The sequence below is a fragment of the Chironomus tepperi genome, unplaced genomic scaffold (genome assembly GCF_022539635.2).
Source record: "Chironomus tepperi strain 1889 unplaced genomic scaffold, CSIRO-AGI_Ctep_v1 contig_85, whole genome shotgun sequence".
Lineage (NCBI taxonomy): Eukaryota > Metazoa > Arthropoda > Insecta > Diptera > Chironomidae > Chironomus > Chironomus tepperi.
Window position 1 is genome coordinate 523,912 of NW_027226207.1, and position 12,382 is coordinate 536,293.

The 12,382-nt window shown below is 30.4% G+C and overlaps 4 protein-coding genes across 10 annotated transcripts in view; 2 read left to right on the plus strand and 2 right to left on the minus strand.

Annotated features, from left to right (window-relative positions):
- Positions 1–2,827: 2,827 nt before the first annotated feature.
- LOC139085938 (uncharacterized) lies at positions 2,828–3,750 on the minus strand. Its single transcript, XM_070634160.1, has 2 exons — positions 3,614–3,750; positions 2,828–3,558 (listed from the first exon to the last, which is right to left on the minus strand). The coding sequence occupies exons 1-2, from the start codon at positions 3,636–3,638 to the stop codon at positions 2,870–2,872; spliced, it is 714 nt and encodes a 237-aa protein (XP_070490261.1). The 5' UTR covers positions 3,639–3,750; the 3' UTR covers positions 2,828–2,869.
- Positions 3,714–5,373, plus strand: Alg1 (ALG1, chitobiosyldiphosphodolichol beta-mannosyltransferase). The gene is made up of 3 exons (XM_070634159.1): positions 3,714–3,943; positions 4,006–4,952; positions 5,018–5,373. The coding sequence occupies exons 1-3, from the start codon at positions 3,788–3,790 to the stop codon at positions 5,223–5,225; spliced, it is 1,311 nt and encodes a 436-aa protein (XP_070490260.1). The 5' UTR covers positions 3,714–3,787; the 3' UTR covers positions 5,226–5,373.
- Positions 5,374–5,530: 157 nt separating this feature from the next.
- Positions 5,531–9,606, plus strand: Opa1 (Opa1 mitochondrial dynamin like GTPase). Of its 2 annotated transcripts, XM_070634156.1 has the most exons (10): positions 5,531–5,692; positions 5,798–6,065; positions 6,184–6,319; positions 6,389–6,508; positions 6,626–6,667; positions 6,779–8,726; positions 8,787–8,901; positions 8,959–9,088; positions 9,148–9,222; positions 9,286–9,606. In XM_070634156.1, the coding sequence occupies exons 1-10, from the start codon at positions 5,664–5,666 to the stop codon at positions 9,348–9,350; spliced, it is 2,928 nt and encodes a 975-aa protein (XP_070490257.1). In that variant the 5' UTR covers positions 5,531–5,663; the 3' UTR covers positions 9,351–9,606. The 2 variants fall into 2 exon arrangements, with proteins under 2 accessions (XP_070490257.1, XP_070490258.1); XM_070634157.1 differs by lacking the exon at positions 6,626–6,667 and having other exon boundaries at positions 5,535–5,692.
- A 1,045-nt stretch (positions 9,607–10,651) lies between these two features.
- Positions 10,652–12,382, minus strand: part of cno (adherens junction formation factor afadin) — a 29,603-nt gene continuing 27,872 nt past the window's right edge. For all 6 annotated transcript variants that reach the window (XM_070635126.1, XM_070635127.1, XM_070635128.1 and 3 more), the window contains 2 exons: positions 12,251–12,372; positions 10,652–11,519 (listed from right to left, as the gene is read on the minus strand). In XM_070635126.1, the coding sequence (XP_070491227.1) occupies positions 11,339–11,519; positions 12,251–12,372 (303 nt within the window). In that variant the 3' untranslated portion in view covers positions 10,652–11,338. The remainder of the gene's footprint in view (positions 11,520–12,250; positions 12,373–12,382) is intronic.

The following is a 12,382-nucleotide window of genomic DNA, read 5'->3' on the forward strand; positions in this document are numbered from 1 at the left end:
TTCCTTTATATGCTATATATCAACTGCTTTTTCTATAGAAATCTATATAATAAATCTCTATTTAAGTCAGTAGTGGGCAAACTTTTATTTTTCACGACGCACTTCGGTGGTAAGCCTCAATCAAAGCCACACACGATATATGGTTCATGACATACTATAGTGGACCGCGACATCTATATTACCCACCCCTGATTTCCTACATTGAAAATTAGAATTTCCTAAATTGTCATTATTTATCGTTTTGTATAGCTTATCAAATAGTCACTAAGTTAATAGCATGATGCATAATCGTTATGAAGTTTTCAAACTTCACTAAGTTTTACTAGAAATCCCCAATTCGTTACTTCAACAATTCATTGAGCAATCAAAAGTTCTCGTTATTGTAAATATTGATAAAGAAAAAGTGATGAAAGTCCTCGTGATGTCGAGTCGGACTTAAGCGCATTGCTTGCCCAGCCATTAGTATATGGTTGGCCAAATGTGTAGAATCAGTAGGATTCTCAACGAAATTTTTCATGAAAATTAACAACCGATTTGTTTTTGAAAATTCAAACTTTAAACGAAGGGGTATTGCAGATTAGCAGAAAAATCACTAATTAAAGCATTTAGCGATATATTCTAGCTTCAAAGCCAAGGGATAAGTCCAAAACTGGATAGCACAAAGCTAATAATTCAAACCCTAGCTCTTAACAATGTTTGGATGCTGAGATCTCACAACTCAGCATGTCACCCAACCCAGCAGATCAAAATGAAATTATAAGCGTCGTATTTTCCAAAAAAGCGCTAAAAAATCAAAATACAATATCAATAAATATTTCATTTTGTTGAATAAATATTGAACACGACAAAATAGCAAGCAATGTGGGTGAGTTTATAGCGAACGAAAAAGTTTAGTTTGGAGGAAAATAAAGAAAATTCTTAAGAAATAAAAATGTTTTTCTTTTCCTTCTTTTCATTCATAGAAATTGCACAATGGACTGTCGCGAAATCTTTTTTCTCTCGAATACGAAGTAAATACATTTGTTTACATATCGGATTAACATTTTTTACGTCTTCCTCAATAAGAATAAGGGAAAAATTTCCCCATGAGACTTTTCACATTTTTCAGCGGTTTATTCAAATATTTTTTCTCATTTTAATATTTCTTTCTATTTTCCACAAAAGAATGAAAATTTCTTTCTATTATTCCAAACATTTTTTACTTACTTTTTTTCTACTGCTGCTGCAAATCTTTCTTTTATCCTCTATTGATAACGTGAAACCTTGCAAAACTTTTGCTTAACTCTCATTTCTCAAAGGAAATAAAATGTGAAAAAATAACGTCTTTTTTAGGGGTTTTTAGATAAATTTAAATGTGAATAGGAGAATAATTTTTTATAGTAATAAATTTAAACCGAGATGATTCCTTATTGGATATAACCTTAAATGTTACACATTTTACTAAAAGTGACTTGTGTGACTTTTTGAAGCAAGATTTCTCTTTTGACTTAAGGTCGCATGAAAATATCCATGTTGTCAATATATGGAGGATCAAGCATATTAAACATAATTTTAAGATCTAGGCAATCTTGTAGCTCTCGTTATTCAGAAATCCGCTAATTGCTTAATTTCGTACATTAAACGAAGTATCGAAGTATCTTATTATATATGGATGTTAATGTGTCTTTGCATATACGATATGAATCATTCTGAGATAAAATTTGCATCCATTGAAATTCTAAAATCGACGTTTAATGGATCTCCCATCTCTCCCGCAAATTGTTCTTTTACATCGATTTTGGTTATGTGGGGAACGACTGATAATTTGAGTTCAATCAACTTGTCTTGTATTCTTTTCAATAAAAAAAAATCTTATTATATCTTAACGCATTGCAATTATTCTTTCCTGCAGGAGAAAAAAAAATTCTGTTCGGCTTTTCATACACAAATAAAATGTAGATTATATTTCTATTGAAAAAATATTTGAATAGATATTAATAAAAAAAGAGCAAATGGACTAAATGGAATGACTCAAGAAAAGGGACAGAATACATTAAAAAAGGTGAAAATCGAAAAAAATATATTAAAATGCTCATTCATGTAATGTCCAGTACTATGGAGATGAAAGGGAAAATTGAATCGGATTATCTGTTTTCATCCATCAATCATAAATTGAATTTCACACATTGTTGAATATCATCTGATTTATACTATTATCATCCAAACAGCAGAAAAATTACTTGACCAAAATTGGCTTTTTCCACTTACCGGTAAGAATACACTGATATTTCTAGGGGAGATTTCTTTTCTTTTCCATTATTCTATTACTGTTATTAACACATGCTCTTATAGACATAAAACTTTATACAATTTTCTCATACGTTTTTGATTGTAGAATTGTAAATTTAGGTCGGAAACTCCTACTTTCCTACTTTTAGTGCAACTACCCTTCTTATTCTTAAGTGAGAAAAGTGGGATGATATGTGCGAAAAAAATAATGGATATAATTGTACCCTCAATGCATGAAGTTGAAAAATAAATGAATAGGTTTTTAACTAGAGTTACAGGAACTTGAGAACACATTAAAGCTAATTAATAATAAATTGAAGCATTTCCCATGTGAATGTATTTAAGTCATGTTTATACTATCTTTCTCAACAAAGCTGTATTTAAGTTAATTTGACCAAACAATGCTCTTCATACCATAACATCACACTGAAATCTACACTTTATAGTGGGATCTGGACCAGTTCAATAACATATCACATTGTAGTTGAATCTCCTTCTAGGCATGTCCTGGATTATGTAACAAAGCTCAATTAAATAGAAAGTAAGACAAAAGACTAGATTTACTTAGCTAAGTCCTAAAGTTCTCTTTATTTTATCAAGCTCATTTACCACATTCTTCCCAGAACTTGTATTTTCTGTCTAACTTCTTTTGCTTCTCTTTCTCAAGAATCTCAAGGATCAACCATGTTGGCATACGACGATTTTTATAGTATTTTGGAGGTGGACTTTCGGTTGCCTTGCTAATCATTTCGTTAACATATTCCTCAGCTGAAAACTTCTGGGCTGTTTTAATTTGATTTAAGAGGCTGTTTAAGAATCGTTTTTCTTTCTTCCATTCTCGTCGCTGTTTTGCTTTTGCCCAAACGAACTTCATCTTCTTTCTTAACTTTCGCAATTTGTGTTTTCTCATTTTTCTCTTTCTGATAACTATCAAACGTGCTGCTTGTTTTATATTATCGCTATTTTTACCATCAGTTGGAAGGTCGATAGATTTATTAAAGTTCGGAACATCCTCAATCACTTTGTTGTTGATCTGATTTGGGATTTCAATAACTTTATTGGTTAGCGGTAGCTCGAAAATTTCTTTCTTCCATAATGGACGTTGAATACCTATCTCATTAATTATCTTTCCATGACTACTTTGCAGATGTAGAGGATATTGACTTTTATTCGGTTCATTTGTGTTGATTAATAATGTTGGAATAAAATTTTGTGTTATTCTTGCTGGATTTGTCGAAATGTTATAATTTCTGCATGAATTTGTGATTAATCTTGTGCAAAATGATATACCTGTAATTTATCACTATTTAGTTAACAGTATTGTAGTGTAATTAATACAAATTACCTTTTATTTGACGAATAAAAAGCATTTTTTAAATGAATTCAATATTTTTAATATGAAAAAGTTCCAACTCCCTCCATTTGAATTTTATTTGACCGTTAATTTGTGCAACAACTAAATCAACAACAACAACAACAATTATAATTTTTTTGTAAACACAGTAAATTTTTAATTAAAATGAGCACAATTAATTCGGTTAATACAAAAAGAGTGTGGGTTGTTGTTTTAGGAGATATAGGTAGAAGTCCTAGAATGCAGAACCATGTAAAGAGCTTTGCAGAAAATGGATATTTAGTCGAAGTTATCGGATATGTTGAATCAAGAGTAAATCAGGTAAAAAAGTAATTTACGCAATATCTAAAATGTACGTAAATTAAATTTTCTACGCATTTAAGGAGATTGCATCAGATCCTAGAGTTAATGTAAACAAACTGACATCATTTCCAGAACTTCAATTGCCACGTCTTGTAAAATACATATTTAAGATTTTCTGGATTATTTTATCGATGCTATCGATTTTCTTTAGCATTAAAAAAGCTGACATTTTGATGCTTCAAAATCCACCAGGCATCCCAGCATTAGCATTATGTTATCTTTATTGTAAAGTCGTTAAGGCCAAATTCATTATTGATTGGCATAATTATTCATGGACCATTATGGCACTAGAATCATCACCAAAAAGTCCTGTTGTAAGATTTGCAAAGACAATCGAATATTATTTTGGACGTAAAAGTGACTTAAATTTCTGTGTCACAGAAGCAATGAGACAAGATTTGCTTGAAAATTATGATATTGAGGCCACAGTACTCTACGATCGGCCGCCTGAGAAATTTCAGTCTGTCTCCGTTGATAAGAAACATGAAATATTTCAGAAGCTCGCAAAGCTTTATCCTGAATTTCGATCATTAGACAAGTATGATGAAATGACAGCTTTTACCGTTACAAATAGTAAAGGTGAAATAAAATTAAGAGACGATAGACCCGGCTTGATTGTATCAAGTACGAGTTGGACGCCTGATGAAGATTTTCAAATTCTATTGGATGCACTTATTCAATATGATCAGATTGCAGTAAATGACGATGTAAATTATCCAAAATTAATATGTGTAATAACTGGCAAAGGACCTCAAAAAGCTATGTACCAACAGAAGATCATAGATCATAAATTGAAGTTTGTGAAGATACTCACACCTTGGCTCGAGAACGAAGATTACCCGTTAATGCTTGCATCTGCTGATCTTGGAGTTTGCTTGCACTACAGTTCTAGTGGCCTCGATTTACCAATGAAAGTCGTCGATATGTTTGGATGTGGACTTCCTGTATGTGCAATGAATTTTAAATGGTAAGCTAGTCAATCGATAATTAAACAATTATTCTCATGAATTAATTAAATTTTATCAATTGCAGTCTACACGAATTAGTCATCGATGGCAAAAATGGATTTGTATTTAATGAAGCCAAAGAATTAAGCGATCATTTAACAAACTGGTTTTATGGTTTTCCTGGAAATGTAGCTTTATCAGCCATGAAGGATGAATTTTCGAGAAATTTAAAGAAGTTCCAGTCTTTGAGATGGACAGAAAATTGGAAGAGGATCGTTTTAAATCGCTTATAATTAGGATTAGCTTAACGCCTTTAAACATAATTTTAATAACTTATCAATGAGCTTGTTTTTTATATCTGAATTTTTTAATTAAGTTTTCTAGCATTTTTGTGAATTCAACGGCTAAAATATATTTGAATAAATTTCATTACCTATTGCACATGAAGTTGGCGACAATTCAAGGTTAAGACACTTTGATCATATTATACATAAATTTATTAATATCAGTTCCTTAATTAATTATTACAGCTTTCTTCTTTTGATACTTTCTTATTAATAATATTAGGTAGCCGGCAAAATATTAATTTTATTAAAAATTCTGATCAAAAAACTCACGGGTGTCTCTTCCTTGCAAAAAAAAATATTGATTTATAAAAAATAATGTGAAATCATAAAAAATAGGAAAAATCATAGTTTTTAATCGTTTTTAAGCTGTAAACTGCTACCAGGATGTCTCAAATATTACGCCGAAATACAAGGTATTAAATTTAGAATAAATTAATTGTTAATTTATCCTTAATTGTCAATATTTGATTATTCAACATTCCTAACTTCTTCTTCTATTGCCAAAATTTACTTTTCAGGATCAACTTTATCTACCGCTCGCTTAGACCGGTAATAATAAATTCAACTAAGCTTAATTATTCAGTATTAAGTGGCAAAAATCAGTGGAATCGATGTGGAAACCTTAAACATAAACAACAACTTTTAGAAAATCAGTTGCAACGATACAATTCACCCCAAATATCTCGTAATTATGGAATGCTTGTTGGAAGAATATTAAGAGGAGCTTTGAAATTACGCTATTTATTGCTTGGCGGTGCTGTAGGTGGAACTGTGACTCTCAATAATGTAAGTTATTTTTATCACATCAGAGCTAATTTTAATTTGCATATCTAGCCTGCCATTTGCTATTACATTGATCATCCTATATTACTCTAAAATTAACTATGTATTTATTATGTTCTAGAAATATGAGCAATGGCGTGACGGACTTCCAGATATGAAATGGTTAAATGAAGTATTTCCCGATAATGATCAATGGCAAAAATTTTCAGCGTCTCTTATAAACGTAACGGAATCACTGAAGAATTCTATCGAAATAGGTATTTCCATAAATTACATCATAATTTTAAAAATACTAAATGCCAAATTGTATTTTTCGTGTATTGTAGACCCCAGACTTAAAACATTGAGTGAACAAAAGATGAATGAGTGGAAAAAATGGTTTGACAGTCGATTGGATAATGCGATAGAGATGGCAGAGATAGAGACACAACTCGAAAATGCCGAAAGTATGCATAACTCATTAATTTCAAATCTTCTTCTAGTTTTAGCCTATCTTGATCGACATTCAAGAATGATTGTAGTTATTAACGATTTTATTCTTTACATCCTTTAATGTCATATAGGACACCATGCGATGCTGGTGATACTCTTTAAATTTCTTGAAGGTAATCTAAATTAAATTAATTCAATCATTCTTGAATTCGCATGACTAATTAACTTTCTTCAAATTTCGTCACATCTATTGCAAAACAAAACTTTTCATTTAAAATTTGTAGATTTAAAAACGGATTTGGTGAACTCATCGAAAGTGGCAGCAAAGGAAATGAATTATGATGAACATAAACGGAAAAATAATTTACTCCAAAAACAAATTGATCAATTACAAACAGAGATCATGAATGTTCAAATTAAATATCAAAAGGAACTAGAGAAGCTGGAGAAAGAAAATCGCGATTTACGTCAACAATATTTGTTAATGAAAAATAATAGAAAAATTCCGACTAAGAAGATAAAGAAATCATTGATTGATATGTACTCTGAAGTTCTTGATGAGTTGTCAGGATACGATACAAGTTACTCTACTGCAGATCATTTACCAAGGGTTGTCGTCGTAGGAGATCAGAGTAGTGGAAAAACATCAGTTTTAGAATCAATAGCACAAGCTCGAATTTTCCCAAGAGGAAGTGGAGAAATGATGACCAGAGCTCCCGTAAAAGTCACACTTTCAGAAGGACCTTATCATGTAGCAATGTTCCGTGACTCAAATCGAGAATTTGATTTGACTAAAGAAAGTGATTTGTCGGAATTGAGACGAGAAGTTGAAATAAGAATGAGAAATTCAATAAGAGGAGGCAAAACAGTCAGCAATGAAGTCATTTCGATGACAGTAAGAGGACCAGGCTTGCAAAGAATGGTTCTTGTTGATTTGCCTGGAATTATTTCAACACAAACAGTAGATATGGCTGCAGATACAAAAGATTCAATTGCTATGATGACAAAACATTATATGAGTAATCCTAATGCCATCATTTTATGTATTCAAGACGGTTCTGTTGATGCAGAGCGATCTGCTGTGACGGATATAGTGTCACAATGTGATCCGCTAGGAAGACGAACAATATTTGTGTTAACAAAAGTAGATATGGCTGAAAATTTAGCAGATCCTGATAGAATTCGTAGAATTTTAAGTGGAAAACTGTTTCCAATGAAAGCTTTGGGATATTTTGCAGTTGTTACTGGTCGTGGACGAAAAGATGATTCAATAGACACTATTCGTGATTATGAGGAAAATTTCTTTAAAAACTCAAAGCTTTTCCAAAGTGGTGTCACAATGTCACATCAATGTACTTCAAGAAACTTAAGTTTAGCAGTTGCTGATCGTTTTTGGAAAATGGTTAGAGAAACAATTGAACAACAAGCAGATGCATTCAAAGCAACGAGATTTAATCTTGAAACAGAATGGAAAAATAACTATCCTAGAATTCGTGAATTAGGACGTGATGAGTTATATGAAAAGGCAAGAGGCGAAGTACTTGATGAAGTTGTTAATTTATCTCAAATCAGTCCAAAACGATGGGAAGAGTTGCTGAACAAAAAATTGTGGGAAAAAATATCAAATTATGTCTTTGAAAATATTTATCTTCCAGCAGCTCAGTCTGGTTCACAAAATTCATTTAATACAATGGTTGATATTAAGTTGCGTCAATGGGCCGAAGATGTGTTACCAGCAAAAAGTGTAGAATGTGGATGGGAATGTCTTCAAGAAGAATTCTTCAATCTTAATGAAAAAGCTAAAAAGAATCCAGATCATGATGACATTTTCGATCACTTGAAAACAGCAGTTATAGATGAAGCAATGCGTAAACATTCTTGGGAGGATAAAGCAATGGACATGCTTCGCGTAATTCAACTTAATACATTAGAGGATAGAAATGTGCATGATAAAACAGAATGGGATCAAGCAGTTAAATTTTTAGAAAGCTCTGTTAAGGATAAACTTCATAACACGCAGGAGACAATTCATGAAATGTTCGGACCCGGACGTAAATATTTCTGGAAATCATGGACAGATGAACAAAAGAAGAGAAGATACGTAAAAGGAGAGCTCGATAAAATTTTATCTAGTGATAAGAAACATCCTCCAATTTTAACTTATGATGAACTTACAACTGTCCGTAAAAATCTTCAAAGAAATAGCGTTGAAGTCGAGACAGACTATATTAGGTACTTAATAGTCATTAAAATTTTTTTTAAATTTATTTATGTCATGTTATTTACTTGTAGAGAAACTTGGTATCCAATTTATCGAGAGCATTTTCTTAACCGTGCATTGTCACGCGTTTATGATCTAAGAAAGGCTTATTATTACTATAGCACAAATCAACATGAAACTTTCGACGTAAGATTTTCTATGAAAATTTATTGAAAATACCTAATTAAAATTGATATTTTATAGATTAACGTTAGCGATGTAGTTCTCTTCTGGAGAATTCAACAAGTTATTAAAGTCACTGCCAATGCTTTGCGTCAGCAAATTGTTAATCGTGAAGCAAGACGTGTAGATAAGGAAATCAAAGAAGTTTTAGGTGAGATTAAGCTTTATTTATTTCAAATGGACTGCTCTATTAATTGTTCCTTTATTTAGATGATTTTGGTGAAGACGAAGATAAGAAGGTTCAACTTTTAACGGGTAAACGTGTGCTATTAGCTGAAGAATTAAGTAAGTAGTCAGCAATATTTTATCTTAACTAAATTGACCTAAAATGTTCTCTTTTATTTCAAGTTCGTGTCCGACACATCCAAGAGAAATTAGAAGAATTCATCAATGCTTTGAATGCAGAAAAATGAAACCCGTACTTTTATTAGAACAGACGAGTGATTTAATTTAGCTTGATACCGGTCATCAGTTATAATTTCAAAAATTATTATTACATCCAGTTTCCTTCCTTCCAAGATTAAAAGTTTTGAGAAATAGACATTTTGAATATAATGTAAATTAATTATTAAAATTTTATAATGAAATGTTTATGTTCTTACTATTATTATTATTGTCTTCATTTGAAAGCTTATTAAATAAATGTTATTGAACTATCATACTCATGAATTTTGTTGCATTTAGCGATAGTGTTGGTCACTTCTACGAATTAGCTCGTTTCAAATCAGTTTAGTAACTGAATTTGAAAATTTGAATTTATTATTATTATTATTATTATTATTATTATTATTATTGTCTTTTATTCATTTCTGAATTGAAGGAAAGGAAAAGCCGCCTGAATAGTATCAAAACTAGTTCAGACTGCATAAAATTTGTTATGTTAAAACACTCTAAGCGGTTGTCTTAGTTTGACACCCCTTAAAGCATTCTTTTGCAAAGCTTTTTGAAACAGAAGCTTTTGCTATAATTAGAATAAAAAACAATACGACAGTAATTCTGTAATACACAAAAATCTTTTTTATTGTTATTATTTTCATAATTTTCCTTTTTTACAGCTCTTATAGCCTATTTTTACTATTCTATCTAAATTTCGATTTTTGAGGATAAATTTTACTTTTTTTTTTATTTAATTAAATGATTTTTCATGTACATAAAAATAACGCTGATAATAAAATTAGAATAAAAAATATGAGTTTACTTCTTCATAGTATAGAATGTTTGATTCTCGTATCATGGTTTTAAATTTATTAATTAATAAAGTGTGTTTTGTTCAATATTCAACAGAATAGATTGTGTAATTAAAAGGATTGGAAATAATTGGGGTAATGCCTTTTTTTGATTAAAATGCTTCCTTACAATTATGCAAAACTTCCAATTCTTTAGAAATAATAAAAATAATATTGATAATTAATGAAAAGGATAGTAACAAATAATAAAGACATAATTAACAATGTCGTAACGCAGTCTAACGTTATGCTTGAAATTTTACATCAAGAGCTTTTTAAAAATACTTTTTAAATTGTTATACCATCCTGTTAATAAATTACGTCTAACTTTTTCGTGGAGGGAAATCTAGTGTTTGTGTTGGGATAATACGTAGAAAAAATGGTATTAAAAAATAGGCATACTGCTGTTCATTATGGTTGAAAATGATCAGAATCCTAAGAAGTAAATATAAATACTTAAAAAAGATGAATAAAATCATCAATTCAAGTCATCAGGCATAACTCTTATTCATTTATTTAAATAGTTTTTTTCATAAAAATTTGGTCCACAGATAATGTTTCTCATAGTTACATCAAGTTATTTATTATTATAATAATTATTATAACGTTATCAAGATATGTTTCTCATTTTTTATAAAGTTTTTCTTTCCTTCTCTTTAAGTGTCGATAATAGTGCATATTTAATATTTAGAGGGTTTTTTTTTTAAATCTCATTAAAAAATAGTGATAATTGTATCAATAATAATTAAAAATGACATTTCGGTCATTCTGAAAGATATAGATAGATGACATGAAAAGGAATCCTTTTGAAAGTTCCACACATAATACAATAGATGAATCATGTCGTGTTATTTAAGTAGCACTTTTGTGTTAATTATATAACATTGCTTCTCCGGTTCATATAATAAGATTATATTCATTGTTTAATTAATTATTTATCGCACCGCGAATCATTTAAATATATTTATTTTCAATTGTTATGATATTCGAACGACTGTTTAATAATATGTCCCATTTATGCTTATTCATTTTTTTCTTAACCAGCAAATCTTCTACTTTAAAATGACACAACTTATGTCACATTGCATAGTTATTTTAAATCTCTAAACTACATACTCTACATAACACACAATAAGTAAATTCCCTTTTAAAAAGGGAACAAAGGATGGACGATATTAATGAACAGCGTCAATATCACGTTGTGCACGAGAAATTTTCAATTTATCTTTTGGAGTGTTATCTTCGCCTGATTCAAGCGCAAACATTTTCATCTTTTCCTTAAATGACAATTTTTCGGGTACTGGTGTTTCCGTTTTCTTTTGTTGCTGTTCAGCTAAACGTCTTTGACGTGGATCACTGTAAAATAAAATAAGAGAATTAAATTTAATATTGACATTTTGAACATTAATAACCCATAAAATATTGTGACACGAAACTGTTTGGGAAAGGCGATAAACCAAGAATATGATGATATCATAAAAAGGAATTACCCATTTAAATATTTATTCATTAAAGCTTAGAAAGGAGCATTCTAGAATAATTATTAATGATTCCTTTAAGTGAAGCATTAAAAGTTATTTGGTTAGGACTTTTAAGCAATCCAGATGTGTTTATGAACATAATTAAGTGTTCCATAACTTTTGCTTCATAAATGCCATCAAAAAATTCTTGGGTACGCCTATGATAAGTACATCAAATACCAGCAATATATAAATTTGTAAATCAACGATCTGAAAACCGCCTCTTATCAAGTAGAATTGTATCCTTGAGAGATATTAAAAACAACCCTTTGAATTTTTAAAAGGATCGGAAAAGAGCATTATAATAAATGAAGATTATATATGCTTTGTTGCTTTTAAGTACAAAATATAATTAACTTGACGATAAAATATAATTGATTTGCATGAGAATTTCAACTGATAATAAAAGGGGTTGAACTTGAAGACAGAAGTGTCTAATTAGTCTTACTAATTACTAAGCAGATTCTTTTTTACAAAGGACATACGAATCATATTACGGTCACATAGTGATGCAACTCAAAGAACTTTTAAAAAGTGAACCCAAATGAGATTTTGTAATATAATTACCGATAAACTTCTTGAGCCCCAATTACGCCTGGCGTTGATTGCATTCCACCACTCCAATTTGTGTCTGACATTTCTGGTGTTTGTGGACTTTGCAGCATGGCTGTTGTCTCATCAAGAAATCTCTGTATAAAG